The sequence below is a fragment of the Bubalus kerabau genome, chromosome 11 (genome assembly GCF_029407905.1).
Source record: "Bubalus kerabau isolate K-KA32 ecotype Philippines breed swamp buffalo chromosome 11, PCC_UOA_SB_1v2, whole genome shotgun sequence".
Taxonomy (NCBI): Eukaryota; Metazoa; Chordata; class Mammalia; order Artiodactyla; family Bovidae; genus Bubalus; species Bubalus kerabau.
The window spans coordinates 90,380,820-90,408,816 of record NC_073634.1 but is presented as its reverse complement, the minus strand read 5'-3'; the positions used below and the strand labels follow the sequence as shown (position 1 = coordinate 90,408,816).

The 27,997-nt window shown below is 46.4% G+C and overlaps 1 protein-coding gene and 1 long non-coding RNA gene across 5 annotated transcripts in view; both read left to right on the top strand.

Moving 5' to 3' along the window:
- Positions 1-8,738: 8,738 nt before the first annotated feature.
- Positions 8,739-11,851, top strand: LOC129622547 (uncharacterized). Its single transcript, XR_008700051.1, has 3 exons — positions 8,739-8,886; positions 10,740-11,387; positions 11,714-11,851. It is a non-coding gene; the product is annotated as an uncharacterized LOC129622547 (long non-coding RNA).
- Positions 11,852-14,822: 2,971 nt separating this feature from the next.
- GRHL1 (grainyhead like transcription factor 1) overlaps positions 14,823-27,997 on the top strand; it is a 49,332-nt gene continuing 36,157 nt past the window's right edge. The window contains exons 1-7 of one of the 4 annotated variants that reach the window (XM_055540955.1): positions 14,823-14,978; positions 18,079-18,265; positions 20,866-20,936; positions 23,621-24,008; positions 26,128-26,210; positions 26,554-26,710; positions 27,432-27,543. In XM_055540955.1, coding sequence (XP_055396930.1) covers positions 14,959-14,978; positions 18,079-18,265; positions 20,866-20,936; positions 23,621-24,008; positions 26,128-26,210; positions 26,554-26,710; positions 27,432-27,543 — 1,018 coding nt within the window. In that variant the 5' untranslated portion in view covers positions 14,823-14,958. Of the gene's footprint in view, positions 14,979-15,369; positions 18,266-20,865; positions 20,937-23,620; positions 24,009-25,058; positions 25,136-26,127; positions 26,211-26,553; positions 26,711-27,431; positions 27,544-27,997 lie in introns of those variants that run through there. The other 3 variants (XM_055540956.1, XM_055540953.1, XM_055540954.1) reach the window with 3 other exon arrangements.

Genomic DNA, 27,997 nt, shown 5'->3' with positions numbered 1-27,997 from the left:
TGCTATAACTATAGCAACAAAGTTTTGCTCATTGTAGACTAAAGTAAGAAATCTGTATGCAGGTCAGGAAGCAACAGTTAGAACTGAACAAGGAACAACAGACTGGTTCCAAATCGGGAAAGGAATACGTCAAGGCTGTATATTGTCACCTGCTTATTTAACTTATATGCAGAGTACATCATGAGAAACACTGGGCTGGATGAAGCACAAGCTGGAATCAAGATTTCCAGGAGAAATATCAATAATCTCAGATATGCAGATGACAGCCTTATGGCAGAAAGCAAAGAAGAACTAAAGGGCCTCTTGATGAAAGTGAAAGAGGAGAGTGAAAAAGTTGGCTTAAAACTCAACATTCAGAAAACTAAGATCATGGCATCTGGTGGAAACAGTGACCGACTTTATTTTGGGGGGCTCCAAAATCACTGCAGATGGTGATTGCAGCCATGATATTAAAAGACACTTGCTCCTTGAAAGGAAAGTTATGACCAACAAAGACAGCATATTCAAAAGCAGAGACATTACTTTGCCAACAAAGGTCCGTCTACTGCTGCTGCTAAGTCGCTTCAGTCGTGTCTGACTCTGTGCAACCCCATAGATAGCCTCCCACCAGGCTCCCCCGGCCCTGGGATTCTCCAGGCAAGAACACTGGAGTGGGTTGCCATTTCCTTCTCCAATGCATGAAAGTGGAAAGTGAAAGTGAAGTCGCTCAGTCATGTCTGACTCTTCACAACCCCATGGACTGCAACCTACCAGGCTCCTCCATCCATGGGATTTTTCAGGCAAGAGTACTGTCTAGTCAAGGCTATGGTTTTTCCAGTGGTCATGTTTGGATGTGAGAGTTGGACTATAAAGAAAACTTAGTGCTGAAGAATTGATGCTTTTGAACTGTTGTGTTGGAGAAGACTCTTGAGAGTCCCTTGGACTGCAAGGAGATCCAACCAGTCCATCCTAAAGGAAATCAGTCCTGAATATTCATTGAAGGGACTGATGCTGAAGCTGAAACTCCAATACTTTGGCCACCTGATGCAAGAATGGACTCATTTGAAAAGACCCTGATGCTGGGAAAGATTGAAGACAGGAGAAGAAGGGGACGACAGAGGATGAGAAGATTGGGTGGCATCACCAACTCAACAGACATATGAGTTTGAGTAAATTCTGGGAGTTGGTGATGGACAGGGAGGCCTGGCATGCTGCAGTCCTAGGGGTCGCAAAGAGTTGGACATGAATGAGCAACTGAACTGACTAAAAACTTTAACCTTGTTAAACATGTATCTTAAACAATTTAAATCTGGTGAAAATACAATGAGCGTGTGTTCCTACTAGAACACAGAACATCGGCCCAAACAGTTCATTAGTCTACAGGGAGAGCTCGTACATTTTGAACATAGTTTTGTTAGTTCAGGTTCTTGTTTCTTTTTTTTTTTTTCAATCTTTCCCCTGCCAAAAAAAAAAAAAAAATGCAGGTTTCTTTAGTCAGTTTTGAGATTCTGTTAGACTTAAAAGCAACAGGAATGTCTCCTCCCTGCCGGCCCTGCCTGCCGTGGCTCCTCTTGCAACAGATCAATCATCATTGTTACGGGAAATAATGATGGCTCACAGTGGGCAGCCATGCAGTGGGGAGCTATGGGTTCCTTATCCCACTGAAGCATGGCTCTTCCCTCCAGCCCAAAAGCAGCAGACCTGTCACGGACACTCCGAAGTGTCACTTATACAGCCCAAAGGAGGGAGGCCTAGCACTGACGGACAGAGTATCTGTAGTTCTTTGTTATGTCTTTGGGTGCCCCCCTCCCCGTATTGGCACAAAGCCACCTAAGGAAATTTAAAAAAAAAAAAAAAGCAGTACTAATTCAATCCTGGATTGACACAGGAAGCTATACTGCTCAGAAGGAAAAAAGGACCATTATTTCTGAGTCTCAAAGAAAACTTCGAGCAGAATCTCCAGTGTGGCAGCTATAAAAAGTTCTGCGAGTTATTATGTATTATTGTGTTAGTCACTCAGTCGTGTCCGACCATTATGTATTATTGTGTTAGTCACTCAGTCGCGTCCAACTCTTCGACCCCATGGACTGTAGCCTGCCAGGCTTCTCTGTCCGTGGGATTCTCCAGGCAAGACTACTGGAGCAGGTAGCCCTGAGAGTTCTTCCCAACCCAGGGATCGAACCCAGGTCTCCTGCATTGCAGGCAGATTCTGTACCATCTGAGCCTCCAGGGAAGCCCCTATTATACACTGCAGGTAGTTTAAAATGTTTTAAAATGTATGTTTTTATCTTGAGTAGGTAGCTGGTAACTTTTTTTTGCTGTTAATTTGGTAAAACTTAAAATGCCTCTGCAATCTTGAAAGCTCAGTGAATTCACAGTATCAAGTCTCACAGAATGTTTCACGGAGCTCCCTTGTTTGGGGCCCTTGTGAAGTATTTAAGCATGAAGTGACTTTAGTGCCAGACTTGCCTGATAATATGCTATGACTTGAGAAGAACTTACAAAAGAGGCCTTTTATTGACTATAAATTAAGAACCTGCTATTTCAGCTCACTTGGCCTTTTGCCCTCTGCAACAATGATTTCCTTCTGGAACAATTAGTACACGTTTTATGGATATTTGAGTTGAACAGGGTGACTCACAAATATTCCCAAAGAAATTTTCAAGTTAGAATACCACTTAAATGTAATTATCTTTGTGTCACCATTGTTGTGCATGTTAATTCAGATGAAGCGATTCAGTTAAACATTACCTAAAATGAAGATGGTGGTCTCTGAATTTTAAAACGTCCAAGGTTAAAGTAAGAAAAATGTGTTCTTTACCATGTGAAAGGATCAGAAAAATATTATAAAATATGTTTACTTATTTTCACCATTCCCTCCTTAGAAACTCACACCTGAATTAACAGCCTCCCTGGAAAGGTCTCTGCTTGGGGTCCCAGCTGCCCTAAGCAGTCACCCTACTGGGGCCCGAAGGCGGGGACCTCCTCTCCCACCCCCCACCCAGCCACCCCAAACACAGTGTGTTCCTGCCAAGCCCTCTCCACGCCCATCTAGACACACTTTCTTTCTCAAAGCATAGCCCAGGGATCCGAATCTGCTCAGGCCAGGGCTCGTGCAGATCAGACCGGGGGCTCCCCTGCCTGCCCTCTCCTCACCACTGCCTGCCAATCAGAATTGGGGGGGTTGGCCTCAGAGTCTGCATTTCATCACCCGCCACCCCACTGCCCATCCCCAGGCACAGAGGGTAGGGACTACCCCCACCACACGCCTCCCACCTCCCTGACCTCAACCATCTTCATCCTCCCTCTGTCTGAAAAGGCATCAAGAGGAGCGCCTTTCCTTTGATGCCTCTGCACCCACAGCACCTCCTATGTTTGGCATTTATTGCCGCCTGATTCTGCGTGTGTGCTGCTGTCCTGACTAGGCTTTATTGTCCTTTGAGGCTGGGGGCCATTTCTCACGGCTCCATACAGAACCCTGCCTCCAATATTTATTTAATAAATGTCTTCGATGAAAGTAATGATGCTGCTTTTTAAAAAAGGGAAATTACAAAAAGCATCCTGCGTTCTTATCAGTTCACCACAGTGCAATGATCACCACTTAATGAATGAACTTAGTTGTCTGCCTTCCAGACGCTGGTTGTGAATCAAACTGAAGTACTTTTAAGACAGAAGGGGGAAAAATGGACATAGCTTTTGCCCAAGTGTACTTGTGGCCTCACCCAGTAACTCTATGATGCTCAAACGTGCCAGGCACCATCCTCAGCACTTGACACAAATCACCTCTTTCAATCCTTTCATCTCATCTCAGATGACATGGTGCTATGATTGATCTTACAAATAAGGATGTTGAGACATTCTGATCCCAGGCAGCCTAGCTCCAGAATCTGTAGGCTTTGCCAGCTTGCAGCACTGTGTCTCCGAGAGCTGGTGATGTCGGTGTGGAATCTAAGGAACCCCACTGCTGCCCAGAAGGAGACAACATTAGCCTGCATGAGTGGAGTGCACCCTCACGGACACTCACTCCAAACCTCACCCCAGCCCTGCCTGTACTCTCCACTCCTCATCTCTCAATTGCTAGCTCCATTCAACTAACCACTAAGCTATAAGTCGTCCCCCCTGACTGTCACCCCCAACATCTCATCCATCACTCATCTCTGGCAGTTCCACCACCAAGTACCTCTCTGGCCTGTTTCCCGTCTTCCATGACACAGTGACTGCCCAGATCAAGCCCTCATCGCCTCCCTTCTGTGCGTGTATTAGTTACTCGGTTCTGTCCGACTCTTTGCGACCCCATGAACATAGTAGCCTGTCAGGCTTCTATGTCCATGGGATTCTCCAGGCAGGAATACTGGAGTGGATTGTCATTCCCTTCTCCAGAGGGTCTTCCCGACCCAGCAATCAAACCCTGGTCTCCTGCATCGTAGGCAGATTCTTCACCATTTGAGCTACAGGAAAGTCTCAAAACCTCTCAACTTTACAATTACTCATTCCTCTGCCAACCGTTATTTTCCAAAAGTAGACCAAGTAACACTTTGAGGCTCAAAACCCTTTGATGGCTTCCTGCTGCCTGCAAGCCGACGGCTTGGCCTGGGGTCCATTAGACTGCAGCTCCTACACCAGCCCTGCCACCTGCCCTGCCCCTGCTCCCTGCATCGAGGACAAGGGGCTCCTGGGTGAGCCGTGACCCTCGCACTCAGTACCTTTGCCCCTGCTGTATGCTCTCTCAGGAGCTTCCTCCCTCGTCTCAGGAGGATGTTTATTTTTCTGTGCTGACCCTGCTCAAATGCCACCTCCTCCACTTTCCCTGCCTCAGCTCCTGGCAGGATCCATCCTTCCCAACTCAGAGAGATTTGTTTCTTGTTAGGGTATTTATACCATTTGTGCTAAGGTGCCCAGGTCTCTAGATTGAGCTATTTGACCATGAGACTGTGAGTAAGGGCTGGGGGAAGACATTTGAGAACTTGTGTGAAGAACAGAGTTGACAAAGATAAAAGTAACATGCAAAAGAAAAAGCATATTTAGGAGATTTCACACACCTAATTGGTGACAATGAGGTTTATACAGTTAATTTCCACTTCCCACCAGAGCTCATCAGAAGCTTTGCAGGACTTTTCCTCTACGCATTTTCGAGGAGATGCCTGCACATCAGTTTTGCTTTACTAAGGACTGTATGTCAACTAAGAAGCGTTTTTTGGTGCTTTGCCTGGTCCTCCCTCTACTTGTCAGCAGCCCTCTGGTTTCATATATCTGAATTAGCATCCCCATCCTCTGATTCCCACTATGGCCCTAGAGTAGAGTCGTATGGATTCTTTGTGATGCTTTGAGGAACCTTTATTAAAAGCATTAAAGGATACTTAAGCAAGTAATCCTCAGCTATTTCCCAATGTCCAAGTAATACAGTCATAGTGATGCCCACGATGATTTCAGACCAAACGCACGTCAGTTATGAAACTCCAGGACCTGCTTCTACTTCTTCTCTCTTGATGCTTGTCACAAAGTTCTCCTGGCTTTCTTTCCCTTCTTCTCTTTTCAGCCTCTACATCTTCCGTTCTCTAATTATCACCAAAGATGTAACTCAAAATTCCAGAGACTGGAACAGATAGGGTCATGGCTTAGAGAAGATACACAGAAGTGAGTGTATCTACACATAAAAACAGAGTTCATGAACTGTCAACTTTGGGCAAGCGACTTAATCACGTTCCCAGTTTCCTACCTGTATGTGAGATAATTCTTCTCTTACAATAAAATTGGAGGACCCTAGAGCCTATTATTCAGAGTGAAGTAAGTCAGAAAGAGAAAGATAAATATCGTATACTAATGCAAATATATGCAATCTAGAAAGATGGTACTGATGAAATTATATGCAGGGCAGCAAAGGAGAAACAGACATAGAGAACAGACCTATGGACACCGGGCGATGGGAGGAGAGGGTGAGATGTATGGAGAGAGTAACATGGAAACTTACATCACCATATGTAAAATAGATAGCCAACAGGAATTTGCTGTATGTCTCAGGGAACTCAAACAGGGGCTCTGTGACAATCTAAAGGGTTGGATGGGGAGGGAGATGGGAGAGAGGTTCGGGAGGGAGGGGACATGGTGTACCTATGGCTGATTCTTGTTGATGTTTGACAGAAAACAAAATTTTGTAAGGCAATTAAACTTCAATTAAAAAATAAATTAAAAAAAATTTGATGAGATGCGATAACACCTTTAAATGGATCTTAGCTAAGGGTGTTTTACCACTTGAACCCTTTTCTTCAAAGAGGAGAATATGCAGATGTGAGCCAGCAGGCAGAGTCAGGGCCTCCCAGTTCCCCTGATCAGGGCTTTTTCATGAAATGACAGGAAGCATCGTGGCTCCACCTCGCACAGCGTTAGTCACAGGCCAGAGAGGTTTCCTGCGGGTGAAGGCCAGTGTTCCTAAGCTGAGAGCTCTCTGACAGCTCTGTTGCAACTATTGAGCCTTCACTGGAATGATTGATCTACAGTGAAGCCATGAGAAAAGAATGTGAGCTATCTGGGTTCAAGTTGCCAGAAAGAGGGTGACACCCAGCTTGACATGGCTCTTTGGCCTCTATTAGAAACGTGTCTGTGTCAAGTACCAGGTACCTTACAAGACTCACCTGAGACTGCCGCTGTCCTGGCCCGACAGGTGGGGAGGCAGGGAAGGGGCAGAGACTCCAGGAGCAAGTGATGCCACTGAGAACATTTAAGAAGAGAGGGCACAAAGACCAAACCACGGAGAGAGTCCTCAGGGTCGGCATGTTCTCTAAGCTTGTGAATTAACTATGCTTGTTTAGTCACTAAGTCATGTCTGACTCTTTGCCACCCCATAGACTGTAGCCCACCAGGCTTCTCTGTCCATGGGCTTCTCCAGGCAAGAATACTGGAGTGGGCTGCCATTTCCTTCTTCTTCCTTAGAGAACGAGCAAACACCATCTCCCAAGACAGATGTCATCACAAGAAACCCCAGCCATGACTCTACCACATTTGTTCGAGTGTCCAGGCTGCTCAACCGTGGGGGCACAGGAGAAACACCAGGCATCATGCAGAGATACGTGTCAGCAGCACCAAAGCCTGGGGAGAAAGTGTGGGATTTGGAAACAAGATGCCTGACTTCATACCCCAAATTCACTGGCTGTGAGACTTTGAAAATGTTGTTTGATTTCTCTGGACCTTGTTTCTCCATCTATAAGATGGGCGTAATCCTGTCTCACAAGGTTGCTTTAAGAATCAAATGACTCAGGTACTCTTTAAATACCAAACGCCTCCAGAAGGTTACTGTCATTACCATCCTGAATAACAACAATCGTTCATCCTGTGTGTGTGTGTGTTAGTTGCTCAGTCGTGTCCGACTCTCGCGATGCAATAGACTGTAGCCTGCCAGGCTTCTCTGTCCAGGGGATTCTCCAGTCAAGAATACTTGAGTGGGTTGCCATTTCCTTCTCCAGGGGATCCCAACCCAAGAAACGAACCTGGGTCTCCTCCATTGCAGGCAGACTCTTTACTGACTGAGCTACAAGGGAAGTACCTCTATAATACACTTATCCCCACACTAGATGATGAGGGATTTTTAAAAATACTATATATAGTTTCTGTTCCTTAAGCAGTTTATAATACAGTTAGGAAAATGGGGAGATGGAAGATTTAATATTTGTTGAGTTCTAAAAGATCTGTTGGGGCTTCCTAGGTGGTAAAGAGTCCTCCTGCCAATGTAGGAAGCGTGAGTTTGATCCCTGGGTTGGGATGATCCCCTGGAGAAGGAGATCGTGAAACATAACAAACCAATCAGCCCTGGGTGATAGGGGTCATTAGCCCGTATTCTCCAGGGGTTCCATAATTTCCCAAGTCACAGAGCTGGGAGACAAGGGTGGAGATGTCACACTCTCCTTTCCACGCCCCGTTTGTCCAGAGTGGATGACTTTCATCTCACAGGAGGCACTGGCAAACAGGGCAAGACACAATGGCTCTGGTGAACTGGCTGGTACAGATTCCTGAAGTCAGGCATGGAGGCTGTGCCCTTGTCTTGCAGCTACTTCAGCTGCCCCTTCAATAGGGGCTGCCTCACCAGGGTATGTGATGAGCCTGCCTGTGATGAGCGCTGTGAATGCTTGGTCAGGCTACAGCTAGATTGAACAGCCAACAAACAAGCACTTGGAGGGCCTGGACAGGGCTCAGGCCCTGCTGTTCTCTAGAGAAGATGGAAGCTGACTGTCCAGGGTCTTTGAGCCAGGCATCGCGTGAGATTCTTTAATTGCATTGAGTTTTTTTAACTCCTCAAAACTTGATACTGTTTTCTTCATTTTGCAGATGAGAAAATTGGGGACTGGCAGTGAGGTAGACTGCTTAAGGTAAGAACAGGAGGCAGATCTGAGCTTGGAATCCAGATCTGATGGACTCGAAGTCATCCCCTCAAACTCTTGCAAAGCTGAATTACCTAAAGGCGGAGATGCTTCTGATGAGTGTTTAATGAAGGGTAGCTGAGGAGCTGGGGGAGAAATTTGTATGGGAGGGAAAGGGGTCCTGGAGGAGATGACATTGGCGGTTGGCCTTGAAAGAAGAACAGGGACAGGAAGAGATGAGGTGGAGAGAAGGAAGAGCACAGGCAACCAGGGGCCTGAAATTGCCGGACGCTTTCAGGGGACTCTGTGATGGGGTCCAGGGTGCAGGGCGCTCTTAACTGGGACACACATTTGTGACTGTGTGTTGGGGAACTTGAATGCCAGGCTTAGGAGCTTGGACTGCCATCTGTTAACTGTGCGCAGCTAAGATCAGAACTATTCTTAGCAACTGCTGTTAGAATCAGGAGACACTGAAGCTAGAAGGGACCAGATGACCCATCCAATCTCATCCTTTCCCAGAGGCCCAGAGAGAAGTGACTCCACTGAACTCACCCAGCAGGTCAGTAGGACCTGGGCTAGTACCTAGGCCTGTGACATTCCCAATCCACCTTCCAGTCTGTCTCTCCACTTCTACGGGGCTGTTAGAACCCAGGGGTCTCCTATGGGAGCACAGCCCCAAATTCATTTCCTATTCTGAAGCTCAAGACTTGGGAAACTACCTCAAAGATCTTCCTTCTCTTAAAAAAAATGACCCACCCTATCCTTGAGCTTAAAAATGTCATTGCCAAACAGTTGAAAGGACACTAAACCTCACTTGTGATTTTTTAAAAATGCAAACTAAAAAAAAAAAAAATGAGATACTAGTTTTCATCTAAAGGCTAGCAAAGTCTGAGCATGCTCCTGTCTGGGGAGGTGGCACTTTAGGTAGTCCCATGTCCTATTGGTAGCCGTCCAACGGGGGCAGCCTTTTGGAAAACAGTTGGGTAAGATCTATACAGATTGGAACTGTGCACGCCTTTTTCACAGCACCTCCAATTCTGGGGATTTATTCTATTTCTGTACTTGACCAAGTGTGCAGAGTGTGCAGATAGAGGGATGTATATTATAGAATGTAACTGTGGAAAACTGGAGATAAAAACACGAAGTGCTTGCAGGTAGGGTCTAGTTATTATCATATATCAATACAAAGAAATAATCTGCAGCCATTTTTTTTTTCAGAGAGAGGGAGCTTTACTGAAACATTTAATACTGTGCTATTTCAAGTAAAGAACTTCACATTTTGCATAGAATTTAATTACACATTAATTCATAGGCAAGTTGTGTCTGACTCTTGCAACTGCATGGACTGTAGGCCCACCAGGCTCCTCTCTCCATCGCATTTCCCACGCAAGAATACTGGAGTGCGTTGCCATTTCCTTCTCCAGGGGATCTTCCCAAACCAGAGATTGAACTCAGATCTTCTGCACTCAGGTGGGTCTCCTGCATTGCAGGCGGATTCTTTAATGACTGAGCCACCAGGGAAGCTGATACATAGTCTCAATAGTATATATATATATATATATATATATATGTCAATCGCCATCTCCCAATTCAACCGACCCCACAACAGTCATTTTTAAAAATACAGGCGATGTATAGGTGCTGACATGGAAAACGTGTAAGACTCTATAGTAAGTGACAGTGAGTAAGCTGAAGAGGGCCGTACACAGTATGGACTCCATTGTATAAGAAAATATACCATATGTAGATTACTTGTGGATACACAGGAAATATCTGGAAAGTTATAGGAAAACTGGAAGCAGTGGTTATCTTTTGTGGGGAGGGACAGGATGGAGGAGGGAGCAGCTCTGTGCTCTAAACCCTCTGTATTGCTTACATCTCCTTCTTTTTAAACTATAAATATGTATTATTTTTATAATTCAAGAATAGTAGAAAAAATTTAAATAAAAAAGATATCGTCAACAGCTTACAAATACAGGGGTTTTTTTTTACATTTAAAACAATTATTTATTTTTAATTGAAGGATAATCACTTGACAATATTTCATTGGTTTCTGCCATGCATCAACAGGAATCAGTCATAGGTACACATATGTCCCCTCCCTCTTGAGCCTCCTTCCCCTTCTCCCCCCATTCCTACCCTCTAGGTTGTTACAGAGCCCCGGTTTGAGCTCCCTGAGTCACACAGTAAATTCCAAATGGCTATACAGATATGGATTTTAACTTCGATTTTAGAGAGCACTTAAAGACAAATGAAATAAGCTGGTATTCAGATTTACAAAATAGACCCAATGTTTTTTATTAATACATTGATTTTCTAATAACCTCTGGCCTTTACTGTTCTTTTTTCTGGTTTTGTGGTTTGGTGTTTATTCATTCATCCCATATTGATCTTGTGCCTACTACATATCAGACTGTGGTGCTGGAGGAGACTCTTGAGAGTCCCTGGATTGCAAGGAGATCCAACCAGTCCATCCTAAAAGAAGTTAGTCCTGAATATTCATTGGAAGGACTGATGCTGAAGCTGAAACTCCACTACTTTGGCCACCTGATGTGAAGAATTGACTCATTTGAAAAGACCCTGATGCTGGGAAAGACTGAAGGCGGGAGGAGAAGGGGATGACAGAGGATGAGATGGTTGAATGGCATCATCGACTCAATGGACATGAGTTTGAGTAAACTCTGGGAGTTGGTGATGGACAAGGAGGCCTGGCGTGCTGCAGTCCATGGGGTTGCAAAGAGTCGGACACTACTGAGCGACTGAACTGAACTGATGTATCAGACAGGGGAATGGGAGCATGAGACTGTGCATCTCCTGCAATAGGAGGGTCATTTAAACCAGTCGCAGATGTGGTACTGATGGGAGGAGGCTGAGGAGCAGAATGGATGCCTGCAGAGGAACATTGTCTCTTCAGGGATCACTTCATGGACATCTTCTGTGTGGATACCAGGAGGCTGGGGACAGGAAAATGGAAGCAGTACAGTCCCCACTCTCTCTTGAAAAGCTCCCACTATGGTGGAGACAGATATAAGCAGAGTCAAGTGTTACAGACAGAAGGTGGTAAGTGTGGTAACGGGGTGATGCTTAAGTACTGTGTGTGCACGTGGGACACTTAACCCAGCCCAGAAGGCTGTGGAGGCCACCTGAAGGAAGGGCAGGGAGTCCAAGCCCAGCCTGGAAGGTGGAGTGGACTCTCCCAAGCAGCAAGATGAGGAGTAGGGGCTGGGGGGTGGGGGTGAGGCGGGGTAGGTTCCCAGAGGAGAGGGCCACGGAGCAGAGTTGCAAAAGGGCAGGCAAGCTGATCAGACACACTCCATGCAAAGGCATTGGGACTTATATTCTGAGTGTAATAAGGTGATGTGATCTAAAATCTGTGCTTTGTATAGGTCCCTCTGGCCATATCTGGAGATGGATCAGAGGAAGAAGAGGGAAAGACTACATACAGAGACACTGTTTCTCAAGTTGAGGCTCGTCTGCAGCACAACTCTGCGGAGCTGCACCATACCTGGGAACCACCTGTACTATTACCTAATTTGTTTTAAAAGTTAGCCCACTTAAAAAAAAATAAAATTTCTTTAAACAAGTTAGTGAGTAAGAAAAAAGAAGAGACTCTCTGGCTTTAGCATGGTACTCAGGACTAGAGGACAGAAGCTGGCAATGGCAGAAAAGTGAAAAAGTGAAGGTGAAGTCGCTTCAGTCATGTCTGACTCTTTGCAACCCCATGAACCCTACGTAGCCTGCCAGGCTCCTCTGTCCATGGGATTTTCCAGGCAAGGATACTGGAGTGGGTTGTCATTTCCTTCTCGGGATCTTCCCGATTCAGGGATTGAGCCTGGGGCTCTGGCGCTGCAGGCAGACTCTTTACCGTCTGAGCCACCAGGAAGGAGACAGTGAGCAGTGTCTGTGGCTGCTGTTTAGGCCCCAAGAGACCTGGAGACTGGGGAGCAGGAAGATGGTGGGAGTAGATGAGGGGCTAGGGCTAAGTAGAGGTTCCGATGGCCTCCATGTTGCTAAATCCTCATCTTCCTTGACATCCTGGCAGCATGTGACCTGGTTGACCACGGTTTCCTCCTTGGTTCCATTTTCCTTCTCCCTCAGGGACCACCCCACTCCCACCCCCCGCCCCCAGGACTGTTTTCTCTGCAGAATCCTCTCCCTCTCTGTGTTGGAGGCTCCAGGGTCCAGTGTTGGTCCTGTTCTTTCCTCTCCATGGCCATGGTGATTCACCCCATCTCCAGGCTCTCAACACCATCTCCGTACTGATGGTCCCCAGATGTCTTTTCAACCCAGATGTCTCCCTGCGACTCCAGACTCATATCCAATCATCTCCTGATACATCTACTTGGGTGTCCAATAAAAGCCTTGAAATGAACATGTTCAAAATGAAACTCCTGACCTCCCCTAGACCTCCTCTGCCTGCAGTCTTCCCCATCTCAGCGATGGCTGAGCATTCTTCTCAGTTTTTGGCTGCCAACCTTCTAGTCCTTGACTCTTTTTTTTTTCTCACACCTCATATCTGGTTTTTAGGAAATCTTGTTGGTTTTACCTCCAGAATAGATCCAGCATTTGACCATTTCTCACCACTCTACCCCACCACCCTAAGCCAAGCAACTATTTTCTTTGGCTTGGTCTCCCTGCTCCCAGATCTGTCCCCTACCACCCAACAGCCAGCTTCATCACTTTAAAACAACAAAGGCAAAACAACATGTGCCTTTGTTATTATTATTCAGTCACTCAGTCCTGTCTGACTCTGCAACCCCACAGACGGCAGCACACCAGGCTTCGCTGTCCTTCAACATCCCCCAGAGCTTGGTCAAACTCATGTCCATTGAGTCACATGCCTGCCATACTCCAACCCTTTCAATGCTTCCCCACCTCACTCAGTAAAACCCAAGTCTGCAAAAAGGCCCACAAGGCCCGCAGTGTTCCCTGTCCCCATCTCCCCTGTCCTTCAGCACTCCAGCCCTTCAGTGCGGGGTTACTGAACACACCAGGTGTTCCCAACTTCTGCGGTGCCATGCCTCCACCTGGACCACCCCTCCCCACCTCCTGAAGGCCTCACCTCCTTCAAGTCTTCAAATGGATCCCACCCTCTGCTCCCAGCTGCCACCTCTACTTTCCCTCCCACATAGCTTTCTAACCTATCAGTACAATAAATTAATTTTGTTATGGCCTAGTACTCCCAAGTCGGATGCTGGAAGAAGGCAGGGAATATTGTCCCCTGTGTTCACTGCAGGTATCCCCAGCAGCTAGAGCAGTGCCTGGCATAGAGGCCCGTCTCTCAATAAATACTTGTGGAAGGAAGGGCAGACCCTGGAGAAGGGAGCTTCCACTTGGAAAGGCCAGCTGGGGCCAGGAGTAGGCAGGGGTGGAAATGCACAGAAGCTGGCCGGGGAGAGGAGTGACAGAGGAGTGATGCGACTTGGGGGTGCTGGGAGGGGCGGCAGTGGTGGGGGGTAAGAACGCAGGGTGGCCGGGGATGTCCAGATGCAGTTCCCAGAGGGCTAAAGAGGTGGGCAGGGATGGAAGTTCGAGGCTGGTGGGGGCGTCCGGAGTTGGGGGGGGGGCCCACAGAAGAGGGGGAGGAACAGGCACTTAGGAGGGGGGCGGCTGGAGTGATGCTGGGGCTACCACTCGGCGGACACCCACCCCACCCAGGCCGCGCGAGGGCGGGAGAGAAGCGCCGTCTTAGGAGGTTGTGGCAGTTTTGCGGCGACTGTCACATAGCGAACAATCTAAAGTGGATGAACGGGGCGCAGGGGGGCGGGGGTGTGGCAGTTCTAAAGCCGGACAGCTTCGGGCGGCGGCAGGGGATAAGGCGAGGAGGGACACGTTTGCGCTTCCTCGGGTAAAAGGCAGAGGAGCCTCGTAAGGAAGGGGGACGCGCTCGGAGAGGTGAGGGGGGCGAAGGGTGCAGGGCCCCGGCTCCACCGGCCCCAGGCCGGGAGATGCCCGAGGCGGCCGAGCAGCGGACCGCGGGGGGCCGTGAGGATGCAGCCGCCGGGTGGGGAGGGAAGGCTCCATCACTGGAGCGGCAGTGGGCTTGGAAGAGCGCCCAGGGCCCCGGGAAGGCGGCGCCGGGGCCCGGCCAGTCCGGCGGGTGCTGCGGCCGAGCACGGTGGCCGCGGGGCACAGCGGGGACGCAGCGCCCGGCCTCCCCAGCCGTGGGCGCGCCAGGGACCGCCGAGCGGCAGCAAGTGCGCGCCCGCGGGCCTCGCGGCTTGGCCGGAGTCTGGGACGGAGCTGGGCCCTGGAGCGCCGGGCGCGCAGCACGGACGCGGCCACGCGGAGCGGCCGGGCCCCACCCCGCCCCCCCGGGGCCCATCGGTCCCGCCCCGCGGCCCGGCCCGCCGGCCAATCAGACCGAGGCACCCGCCCCCCGCGGCTCCGAGGCCCCGCCCCGTGCCGGCTCCCCCAGCCAATGGGAGGCCGAGGCGGGGCGCCCTGTGCGCGCTGCCCGTGCCCGGCCGGCTCCGAGCGAGAAAAGCCGACCCAACCCGTCGGGGCCGCTGCTCCGGACCCGTCGCCGCCGCCGCCGCCGCAGCCGCCGCCGCCTCCTCCCCCCCGGATCGGGTGTACTGTCCCAACCCGAAAGTCCAGTTCTGCGGCCCGGCAGCGGCGAGCGAGCGCGATGACACAGGAGTACGACAAGTGAGTGAGGGCGCCGGCGTACGCGAGGCCGGCCGTGCCGCCGGGGCCGCTGCTGCCTGCCTGCCCGCCCGGCCGGTCGGCCGCACCTGCCGCGAGGCCGGGCGGGGGGCGCGGGGCCGGGCGGCGGGAGGGGGCACGCGGCTAGCTGTCCGCGGCCTGGGCTTCTCCGCACCCCCGCTCTGCCTTTGTTCCTCCAAAGCCCCCCCGCCCAGGGGGAGACCCCTGCCTTGGGGGGTGCGGCCCTGCGCTACGGAGTGGAACCCCCCACCCAGCCCGCAGCTTCGGGGTCCTGGTCTGGGGTGGGTAGGGGGCCACCCCTCGGGCGCGCCCCGATTCTGCTCTCCGGGGGAGGGGGGCGCGGAGGCCTCGCCTTCCACCCCCCACCCCCACCGCCCCTAAGCCGGGCGGCTTTGCTCTTTGGGACGCACTCCGCGGCTGCAAAAGGGGAGCCTTCTCAGGTAATCAAGTCTCTCGTCGCTCAACCGTGTCGTTCGGCCGCCTGCTAGAACCTCGGAACCGAGAGATCTAGGGAAAAGTTGAAGTGCTCGGGTGTCCTGGCATTTTCTCTTTTTTTTTCCCCTGGCTGACTGTGTGAGTGAGAAAATTGCTGTAGGAGTTCTTTTGCCGCTTGCATCATTGGTGGTAATTACAGATTGCTGTAATTAAAAATGCTCAGAAATATCAAGAAGGATGAGACTTTGAAATCAGAGTGGTAAACTAGGAAGCTTTGTACTTAACTAATAATGCTTTCTGGAGCTCGTGATTGAAGAAATGTTTTCATAAACTATAAGGCGGTAATGTAAGCCGTTAACACCGGGCCAGGGACGCTTCTGTATCTCCTTTGCAGCTTTTCTGTAAATATAAAATTGTTCAGAAAAAAATGCAAGTAAGTCGCACACAACCAATCAGGTATATTTGAGATCAATGAATCCAGGGCACAGCAGTACTTCTCCCAGTTTTGTAATTATTTACTGAGAATCATTTTGTGTAAGGGTGCTCTTTTTCTGGAGGAGAGGTTTAGATAGTATTATATATGGAACAGCTTAAGTGGAATAACTTAAATTAACCTTGTGTTGTACAGTATGCAGATAAATTATTGCTTGAAAATATATAATTCAAGGAGAGGGCAGTGATGAGCCTTTAGGGACTGTCATGAGGAAGTAGACTAAAAAAGGCAGCTGGTTTTGTGTTTATTTCTTGACTTATAGTTTAGATAAGGCATATTTCCAGAGCTAAAATTTTGGCCTGAGGCGCAGTTTGGAAATAGTTTAAGACACCTTCAGGGTGATCACACACAAAATCATTTGCAAAGAAATATTTATTTTCTGTTACTTGTGCAGATTTGGGATGAGGGCAGGAGAAGAAGGGAAGCTGAAGAACTAGCATTAGGGGAATTGAGTGAGCCAAATGCTGTTATAGTCTTCTGGAAGTAGCTATTATACTATAAATATTACAGCTTAGCAAGATCCCAGAGACTCACCCTGGGGTACCACTGGCTCAGCAGCTCTTGTTCTCTCCTCCTGGTGGCACAAGGAATGCTCCTTTGTATATTCTTAATTTTTTTTTTAATTTGAGATTTGTAGGAAGTCTTCATTTTTAAACCAACCATGCACTTTGAACAACCCATTGTGTTTGTTTTGGGTTAAAATAGTATACCACCTATAAGATTTCTTTTCCTACCAAATGTGCACTCTTTGAAATAAAATTTAATTTTGACTGAGGATGAATTAAGTTGTTGGATTCCCTCCCCCGCTCCTTTTTCAGAATCTCTGTTTTTAAAGGGCCTAGGTGACTGCCAAACCCTAACCTTGTTGATTACTTGAGAAGATAATCAGTCTTTCTACATTCACTTTTAGAGTAGGTAGGTCACCTTTAGGCAATTTACATATTTCATTTGTGTGTTGCAATGAGAATAGCTCCTTTAATTTGCTTGTTAGAATGGTGATGATTCGATGTAGTTCTGAATACTTAAACTTTTTTTTTTTTTTCCCAAAGGAAAAAAGTGCTTGATTTTGCTGGAGGTAGTTTTCCACTTTTTTCTTTTTATTGACTTACTAAACAGAGCCAACTGAACAGTTGTTGAGGCTGTTTACATTTCAGGTTTTTGGAATCAGTCATGTTTGCTTTACTCTTTTAAGTTAAATCTTCTATAAGACTCTACTAAAGTTCTCCGTTGATGTTCTGGATTTTTCCCACCGAACTACAGCATTAATGTGAAGCAGTTCTTGCCCTGTGTGGAAAACCAGGAAAGATTTTTGAGGACAGATTCCCCAACCTATTTCCTTAAAAAAAAAATCTCTTTTTGTCCAGCGGCTTCATTTATTATTGTAGCTTCTTAAGTGTTTATCTCTAAGATAAACAGTGAACTCCCATGCCAGAAAATTGTGTCTCCTTATTGGTTTACAGTCCCCTTTGGCCACATTCCATGCTCAATCTGCCGGTAATCAGTAGAATATTCTAACTTTCTCATATACCCCCGAGGATTAAACCAAGTTATCCCTTCTTCCTTCCATCCCCTGCTTCTCTCCCCCTTGTTGGTAGTTTGAGGCATGGCATCACCGGGAGAGAGAGGGAAATAGCAGTACAGCAGCCTGAGGATGGAACCGGATGTACTGTTGAAGACGGGACAGTCCTGAGTGCCTGTGTTTGAGGAGAATGCGTGTTCTCCTTGGCCTTGCTTTGTCCTTGTGTTTGTTTATGTAAAGCGTTTGAATAGCTTCACATTTTCTTGGAGTGAGTTTTTGACTTTAGTTTTAGGGGTTTTGTGTGTGTGTCACTTAGTGTGTGCTGGGTTCCACGTGAAGGTTAACTGCAGGTTCCCTGGCTGCCTAAATACTGTACATCTTCCTGGGTGACCCATTGGGCTACATTTAAGTGGGTTGTCTTCTGATCGTGTCTTAACTTACTTTACTAATGATGAAATGATGAAACAGTGGACTCTTTTATTGCAAAATCAAGAATTGGCTGTTTGCTTTTTCAAAAATTAGCTTATGATGATTTGCAATAGAAGATGTGATTTTATACACACACACACACACACACACACACACACATATATATGTTGTTTTTTTCTTCTCTTTCTAAAAAAATCTCTCCCAAGCAAACGGCCAGTCTTGGTTCTTCAGAATGAAGCACTTTATTCACAGCGGCGTTCCTATACTAGTGAGGATGAAGCCTGGAAGTCTTTCCTGGAAAACCCGCTCACTGCAGCAACCAAAGCGATGATGAGTATCAATGGCGATGAGGACAGTGCCGCCGCGCTGGGCTTGCTCTATGACTACTACAAGGTGGGTTTGCGTGCTCTTCAGAACCCCGTAACTACTGTGCAAGGTGCACTTGATCCAGCAGGGTAAAAAACAGTAATTTGCTGGTAGACTGTAATGCAAGTTGCTTCTGTAGTGACTATAAATAGTTTAATGAGTGCTTTGACGTGCTGTGGTTCAAAGCTGAAAATCTACAATCACAGAATCAAAAGGTTGTTTCTAAAATGTATGCAGTAGCCAACTGTTCTGGCTCTATCTGAAAGGTGGAGCTACCGCGAAAGAAGAAATTTACTGTGTCTTAATGAGGTTGATCATTTCTTCAGAGGTAGCTCTTAGCGCCATCAAGAGTGGACAGGGGTTCCCTTTGCCTGTGCGCTAACCCTTTCTTGCTAGGTAGTCAGCGTGGTTTCCTTTCCCCTAAATGGTATTGCAGGGCATCTGATTGATTTGATTGTGAGATTTCATGGAAAAAAAAAAAAACCCTCATATTTTCTAGTTTAAGGTTCAGGATGTGTTTTATTGTCTGTTCCTTGAGGTTTGGATTAGTTTTAATTCAGTGCAGTCTGTCCTCTGCCTGAAGCTTTACCTGGTGTTTGTGTCTGGATTGACACCCCTGGTCTGTGTCGACATCATTATCCCAGTGATACCAGGTACCACCTATTGATTACCTGTACTGTGCTAGACATGTTACCAGAATGCATGTTGTTTCTGATCCCTCCAGGAACCCTGCAAGTCGTGAGCCATTATCCCCATTCTGCGGGTGATAAAAAATAAGGTTCTCAGGTCACATGACTAGTATGTGCAGCCAGGACTTGGGTTGTGCCAGGCCCCCTCTTCCGTATGCCATGCTGCCTCCTGGGGGCGGGGCTTTGCTTGCTGTGTTCACTCTGGCATTCTTTTTAACCTATAATCCACATGCAGGGATGGCTATATATTACAGTTTATTTTCACCATCTTTTTGTCTTTAAAACGTCCACACGTATAGAAAACTTAAAATAACAAGATAGCTAACTCTCAGATTCACCAGTTTCTAGCTCTTTGTTAAGTTCTCACGCTGTATTCTTTTCGGAATACAAGAAATGCAGAGGGTAAAAAGCAAGGAAGATAGCTTGATTATCAAAATTGGGTGGGGAGGGGGAACCTAAACCAAAGCTCTGTTTTCTGATGTAAGGCCATGTGTCCAGCTTGTGTTTGAAGGAATGAGGTAAAGTGTTTTTTTTTCCCCCCTTAGATATGAATGGAAACTTGCATAGTAACCAAGGATGCTAGAAGAAACTGCCTAGAAGTATAGCCACAAAGGGTTCCTTTGAAGTAGAACTTATATATCTGTTCTTCTTGTGGCTTGTTTTATTGACTCAGTATAGAAACTGTAAGTTCCTAAGTATTAATTATGAAGTTTGAAGTTAGATATTTTAAACTGAAACTTTCTAGAATGGGAGGAAACCATCAAGTTTAGTGCCAGAAAAACCTGTGTAATAACACTAGTTGCAGTGATTGTATGTGCATGTGTTTTAAATAAAGGGTCCTATAAGTATTATACATCTTCAGTTCAGTTCAGTCAGTCACTAAGTCGTGTCCGACTCTTTGCAACCCCATGAATCGCAGCACACCAGGCCTCCCTGTCCATCACCAACTCCCGGAGTTCACTCAGACTCACGTCCATAGAGTCAGTGATGCCATCCAGGAGGAGATAAATCCTCATGTCTGCCCATCAAGGGTGGCAGTCTTAGTAGTACTATATGTCAGCCTTCTTGCAACAGATGTGGGATTATTTATTTTCCTTTTTTAAATCAACTGACTTACTTGTTTCAATTGTTTGAATGTACCCCTCAGTCATTTTTCCATAATAACCTTGGTAAAGCTTAAAAAACACATTGTTACTACCAGAAACAATAATTCATTCTGTCTTTAAGGGTAAAATAAGAATGGAGGAGTAGAATTTCTACTTTTACGTAGTTTCAAACGTCTTTTTGTTTTTGGAGTGTGTATTGCAGATAAGTTTCAGTTGGGTTGATGTCTACAGGACGCCCACTAAAGTTGGCCTGCTCTCATCTGTGCAGAGAAGCAGGCTTGAAAAAGGAATAGACCCAACAGAGTCCGCTTTGTCCTTTGAGTGACAGACATTGTGAATCCCAGCATCTCTGACGAAATGTATCATTTGGAGCCACCGTTTGGATCTTGGAGTGAACTGTTAATGTGGCTGATGCCTTTGATTTTGCATTTGATCTGAAGGGAAAGGTAGCAGAGAAGAGCAGGGAGAACACTGAAAGAGCCTGGTTGTCTTTTCAGTAGCTTCTTCTCTGTCATGTTACATAGATAAATGGGTAAAACCCAACCACAGGTATTTCTCTTAAGAGATGAAACCCACACTCCATGACAAAGTAAATTTGTGATGCTCTGAGTTTCTTTGCCAGCTGAATAGAAGCTGGTTTTTGCATATCAACCCAGTGACCAGATTGTGGACTCCTTGAGAGCAGACACTGCCTTATTCATTGTGTGTCCTTGGAGCTGGGGCTCTAGGCAGTCCATAGTCACCTGAAGGGTTGCACTTACTGAAAAGCAGGGACTGTGTCTCTGCTTCGGGAGTGAGAATGAAACTGTGGTGCTGTGTGTTGATGTCTCAGGTTCCTCGCGAGAGAAGGTCATCAGCAGCAAAGGCAGATGTTGAGCACGCCGAGCCGGACCATAGCAAAAGGTAAGGTTTAAGACAGAGCGTGAAACAGTACACTACAAATTCCCGGTTTCTGTGAAAGTTAAAGCAAGAGCTTGTTTAAGTGAACAGGAACTAGAGGAAGACATAGGTAAGTTGGACTCTTTATGTCTGAACACAGATTTCATCACTGATCTGCCCCTTACTCTGACTCTGTTACTGAGAAGTCACCAGTTTCTGTAGAAGTTCCCTTTTCTTGAAAACAAAAACAATAACTTTCTCCTCATCCAAAGGGATTTTTTTTTTTTTACTAACAACATGACTGCACTGTTTGCTTATTTGTCTTTTAGGTTCTCTTAAGAACAGTGTGGCTTAAGGCAATGGCAGGGGTCCATTTAAAAAAGTCATCACCAATGACCTGAAATAACTATCCATGTGAAACTTAATAGAGTATGTTCAGCTGTATTCCAAATGCCTATTGAGGTTATTTTTGAAATATTTTAAGTTAAAACTTTCAGAAACTTAAGGCTTGACTTTATAGACCTGGGAAAGAAGCTAAATATATCTTTTAAATTGTCCTGAGTTCTGTTAGTAATACAAGAATGAAACATTTTTGAAGAGAAAATGATCACTTGGAATCCCACTCTGCTGACAGTTTATTTGTTTACTGTTTGGGCAGGCAGGTGCATTTTATGTGGTTGTGGTTGTATTCACAGGTAGGAGTTTGTTCTACTTAATATGTTACATAAGTTTTTTCCACATTACTGGTTTAGTCTTCATAATTTGGAAAAGGGCTTATAGCTTTTATTTCTTACTTTTTGTTATAGGCACTGTCAAACATAACAAAAGTAGAGAAGTAGCATAAGCCAGTAGGTACTCAGCTTCAACTGTTTCAGCTTAATTCTTGCCGTTTGATCCTTGTTGCTGCTGTTGTTGTTCAGCCCCTAAGTCATGTCTGACTCTTATGACCCCACGGACTGCAACGCACCAGACTCCCCTGTCCTTCATAGTCTCCGGGAGTTTGCTCCAATTCATGTCCGTTGAGTCAGTGACGCTATGAAACCATCTCATCCTCTGTCGCCCGCTTCTCCTCCTGCCCAATCTTTCCCAGCATCCGCATCTTTTCCAGTGAGTTGGCACTTTCCACCAGGTGGTCAAAGTATTGGAGCTTCAGCTTCAGCATCAGTTCTTCCAATGAATATTTAGAGTTGATTTCCTTTAGGATTGACTGGTATCTGTTTGATCTACTCTTCCCTTTCTCCAACTTTCTAATTAGTTAATATTTAAATTTGATTTATTTTTGCTGGAGTATTTTAAATCAAACCCTAGCTATCCTCAGTATCAGGGCTGTATCTGATTTTTGCTGTTACAAAGCCTTAATGAACAACTTTCTAGATAGCTTTTTCTTTTTTCTCCTTTTTCTCTAAAGAAATTTCTTTAAAATAGTCATGGACGTGAATTTATGGTTTTAAGTTTGAATATTTTATTGATCTTGAAATCTGCCAAATTACCAAATTGTTTTTTTCCTTGTATCAGCCTGTATGATTTGAGGGAACTTTGAAAATTTATGAATTTTACCCTAAACTAAATATCATCTTATATTGCCTAGGATATTTGTTGAGCCAAAAGTAACTCTATGTTGATGTAAATGATGGTTCAATACAATCATGGGGTGAGGGATGGTGTTGGTGAAAGTGAAAGTGTTAGTTGCTCAGTCCATGTCCAACTCTTTGTGACCCCATGGACTGTAGCCCACCAGACTCCTCTGTCCGTGGAATTCTCCAGGCCAGAATACTGGAGTGGGTAGCCATTCCTTTCTCCAGCGGATCTTCCCCACCCAGAGAGCGAACCCAGGTCTCCCGCATTGCAGGCAGATTCTTTACAAGCGCTGAGCCATCCCAGAAGCCCCCCAGGAACAGTGCTGGCGGAGGGCCCCCGTGAGCCGGCATCACTGTGCACTTTTCAGTGTACTCCTTCCATCCTCCTCACAGCCTTGTGAGGATAGGTGCCATCATTATCCGCGTTTATAGATGAGCGTGTAGTTACTAAGAGATCTGGACTCTACCTTATCTGACTCTGGCATCTATACTTTAACCACCAGCCTATACTGCTCCAGTTAATCACGTGTGTAGCTTCAGACTGCTAGTAAAATGTGCCAATTTTATTGGGGTTATTGGAAATAGAATATAGTAGAGGAAAGCTCCGGAGAAGGCAATGGCACCCCACTCCAGTACTCTTGCCTGGAAAATCCCATGGACGGAGGAGCCTGGTGGGCTGCAGTCCATGAGGTCGCTAAGAGTCGGACACGACTGAGAGACTTCACTTTCACTTTTCACTTTCATGCATTGGAGAAGGAAATGGCAACCCACTCCAGTGTTCTTGCCTGGAGAATCCCAGGGACCAGGAAGCCTGGTAGGCTGCCCTCTATGGGGTCGCACAGAGTCGGACATGACTGAAGCGACTGAGCAGCAGCAGCAGCAGCAGCAGAGGAAAGCTCTGAGTTCTCAGCATTCCAAATGAAGTTTTACTCAGTGCTTTGACCTGTAACTGTAGAGGGCTTTTTCCTTTCTCTTGTGATGAGTTATCATGCCATTGCCTATTCATTTGGTTTCTACCAAGTGTGTTATTATTGCCCAGGACCCAACAGCCCAGTGCCATTCGGAAAGTTAAAATTGTCCCAGGAATTGTCTCAGCTCTGAGTTTGAAAACACGCTTCTCTCTCCTTAAAGAAACGTACCAAACGTGACGGAGCAGCCCCTCATCTCTGCTGGCGAGAACAGGGTGCAAGTGCTGAAGAACGTGCCGTTCAACATCGTCCTTCCCCACGGCAACCAGCTGGGCATCGACAAGAGAGGACACCCGACGGCCCCCGACACCACGGTCACCGTCTCCATCGCGGCAATGCCCACCCACGCCATCAAGACCGAGAGCCAGCCCCATGGCTTCGCTGTGGGCATCCCCCCAGCAGTGTATCACCCCGAGCCCACGGAGCGCGTGGTGGTTTTCGACAGGAACCTGAACGCTGACCAGTTCGGCTCCGGTGCTCAACCTCCAAATACGCAAAGGCGCACTCCAGACTCTACCTTCTCGGAGACCTTCAAGGAAGGCGTTCAGGAGGTACAGGAAACGCAGGCATCTTCCTAATACGCTGCGTGTTTGTTTAAGTATTGGGTTCCACCTCTTCCGTGTTATATAAGCTTGAAACTCAGCCTGAAGTGAGTGGATTGGGAACAAAAGAGGTTTCTCTCTTTTTTTTTTTTTAAGAGAAAAGGTCCACGGGTATAATTTGTAAACTAAACCTATAAAACCAGAAATTATTATCAAGGGCACATGGCTAATCTTACCAGCAGCTGAGTTAACAATTATGATTTCAACCAAGCGCTTTGCTGGAGAGTAAGAAGGAAAGCCGCATACATAATCTTCCACAGACAACAGACACAGCCTCACAGTCTGTTTTCAGCTTTGGTCCTCAACCAAAACAAGCTCCCCGCAACCGGTCTTAGTATAAAAGGAGTTATCATATATTTGCCTGGTATTTCTTGGTTGGCAGTATTGTCGGGGAGCAGGTAGATCTCAATGACAAATGCACTGTGTGACATTTACCCATCACTTCCAATACTTCTGAGGGTTTCGGGGTGATGAGCATGTCACTCAGGTCAAAGTGAGGGACTGAGGACATTTGGAACTGTGTTTAATGACTCATTGGGTGGCGGAGAGTCCCTCCCCGCTTACAGAGTGAATAGAACAGAAGCCTTTCCTGAGAAAGCACCTCACTCCAGCCAGCCACGGTGCCAACCTGATACTGTTGTCTGAACTTGGTTCAGTGGCGGAGCTGACTCCTAAGGGTCATGAGATCTGGGGTACAGACCCCAGAGTTTGGGCAGAAGTAGGATGTGTGGGAAAGGTGGGAGAAGAGAGAAGGAAGCACTTTGTGAGACCACCTACATAGATTATCTTAGTTTGATCAAGTGGTGTATAAAATGGACATTTTTTTCTTTCTAATTTTCTCTTTAAATTTTTTGTAGAGTTAAAATTTTTGTCTTAGACGAGTTCTAAAAGAGTGGTGGGTTGCCTTAAGCCACAGACTCTGATGCTGTACCCGACGTCGGTCTCCAGTGAGCCTGATCACCAGTTACACCCTTGTGGCTTATCACATTGGTATTTCAGGTTTTCTTCCCCTCGGATCTCAGTCTGCGGATGCCTGGCATGAATTCAGAGGACTATGTTTTTGACAGTGTTTCTGGGTAATAGTTGTCTTTCAATTTGATTTTTAACTTGCAACTTGTGCAACTTAACTCTTTTTATTAATTTGGTCTTGAAAAATCAGAGGTGGCTTTTGGCGGCTTTCAACTCTACCTTCCTGCAGGTAGTGTGGTGACATCTTTGCTGGAGGACTTTTGCTTTGTTTTAGTGCATTCAGTTTTGATCTCTGAACTGTGTTTCTCATTTCCCTGATTCTTGGTGTTGGTGCTTTTCCTTCCTTTGGTTTCTTTATGTGATGTAGTGGAGTGGAATCTCAGAGAAGACATGAAAGGATTAAATCAGATCTGAGGTCCATTCTGTTTCCAAAAGTATATGATCCTGTGATAATTTAGGAATAGCATCAAGTGGATAAAGGCTTTTGTATTTTTATTAGTCTCACTAATTATAAGCCAACTGTTTACTGGGCTGACAACCTCTTTTATGCATCACAGAATTACATCTCACTCTGCAAATATGAATATTTTCAACATTATATATAAACATCTTAAGGTTTTTTTAGGAGTCTAGGAGTTCATTTTATAATTTCATTTTATGCATTTTTATGTGTGCTGTATTTTAAAATAAAAGTTTTATTTAAAAGTCTAGGATTTTACGGGAATCTGTAAGGCACAACTGCATCAAGGTCCAGAAGTCACAAACTCCAGTCCCTTCAGGACCTGAGATGCAGGGGTCAGCAAGCTTTTTCTTTGAAGGATCAGATAACAAATATTTCAGGCAATGTTGGCCATACGACCTCGGTTGAAACTGCCCAGCTCTGCCCAGCTCTGGGCTGTAGCACAGAAGCAGTCATAATGCAGAATCAAAGGGCATGGCCACATTCCAGTAAAACTTTATTTATAAAGATAGGGGTAATGTGCCAACCCCTGGCCTGACAAGGTTATTAAACAACTTCAGGGGGATTTATATGTGGGGCTAGAAGATAATAGAAATGTAGAGGACATTGGAGTACCATCCGAGGATATTTAAATTATAGGTAAAAACAACAAAAAAGTGCTACGCGGGCCAAGTCAGTTTTCGTCAGAGGCCTGCCAGCCTCCTGTTTGCAGCCCTTGCTGGGTAAGCACTGGGCTGGCAGCATGTCCTGTGAGATCTCCTTCCAGAGTGCTTGTCACTCATTCGTAGCTTTAGTATCCTTAGCCTCCAAACCTCTAGTTTGTTAACATGGCTTCATAGGGTTTCTAGAGGTGGTCTGTAGTCCCACATCTGGGAGGCTCTCTGGGCCGCTTGAGGTGATTTGGGGAAGAGCAGCGAATGCTGGTGGTGACATGACACTGTCCATTGGGATGTTTCACCTGCGGTGTGCATGCGTCCACACCGCAGCATCTCACGTCTGAGCTCAGGCACAGGGGAAGCTTCCAAGGGGGTGGATTAGAGGTCTGTGACTTTTATTGTATTCTAGGAACAACTTTGAATACACCCTGGAAGCCTCCAAATCGCTCCGACAGAAGCCAGGAGACAGCACCATGACATACCTGAACAAAGGCCAGTTCTACCCTGTCACGCTAAAGGAAGTGAGCGGCAACGAGGGTGTCCACCACCCCATCAGCAAAGTCCGCGTGAGTCCTGCTCTGGGCCGGTTGGAGCTCATTATTGCCAGGTCCGAGGTGGATCTGAATTAAGATCCCCGTGGTTGAGACTCCGTGCTCCCACTACAGGGAGATTGGGATCCATCCCTGCTCGGGGAACAGGGATCCTGCATGCTGCACAGGGTGGCCAAAAAATTAAATAAATTAAAAAAATAATGAAATTGCGTTTTTATTTCAAAATAATGAAATTTCTTTTCAAAAAGTTTCAATTTCAAAATAATGAAAATTTTTTAATTAAAAAGAATTTCTATTAAATGTTTTATTTTGTATTAGGGTATAGCCAAATAAAAATGTTGTGGTGAAAACAAAACAAAACAATGTTGTAGAAGTTTCAGGTGAACAGTGAAGGGACTCAGCCATATATATATGCATGTATCCATTCTTCCCCAAAACCCCGTCCCATCCAGGCTGACACATAACACTGAGCAGAATTCTAGTAGGTCTTCGTTGGTTTTCCATTTTAAATAAAGCAGTGTGTACATGACCTTCCCAGACTCCGCCACTATCTGTCCCCCCTTCCACTCTGGCAGCCAGGAGTTCGTTTTCTAAGTCTATGAGTCTCTTTCTGTTTTGTAAGTTCATTTGTATCATAAAATTCCCATCTCAATTCACTGCAAAATCAAAAAACTAGGTTTTCCGAAAGATACTCAGCCCGTAGTGTCTTTACCTGATAATGTTTCCTCTCTCCCAGAGTGTGATCATGGTGGTTTTTGCTGAGGACAAGAGCAGAGAGGACCAGCTGAGGCACTGGAAGTACTGGCACTCACGGCAGCACACGGCGAAACAAAGGTGTATTGACATAGGTAAGGGGCCCCGGAACCGCTTCCATTCCCAGAGGCGCTCGCATCCAGATTTTTCTAAATCCAGTTATTTTTGGCAGTGATCAGCTTCCTGCCGAACACATTTGAATTTTTCTGCCAGCCACTGCTCCGTTCCAAACCCTGTCCTTGGCCTCCTGGAATCGGTGCTCTTAACGTTACTTCCTTCATGAGGACAGGTGCCCCATGCAGAGGCTTCCCACGTGACACTGGGGCCCAGAGCTGCGGAGCCTGGCTCACAGAAGAGCGTCTTGCTTTCCAGCCTACAGATGTGTTTTGAGGGATGATGTCTTCTTTAAGTCATTCTGAATTTTTTGGAGATAATTGTAAGGTGGAGGAAAAGAATCTACAAGTAAAAGAAAATACTGCTGTTGTGCAGTAACACAACTAGTCTTCCCGTTGCATGCTGAACTGCATTGCAAGTCTCTTCTGTCTGTAA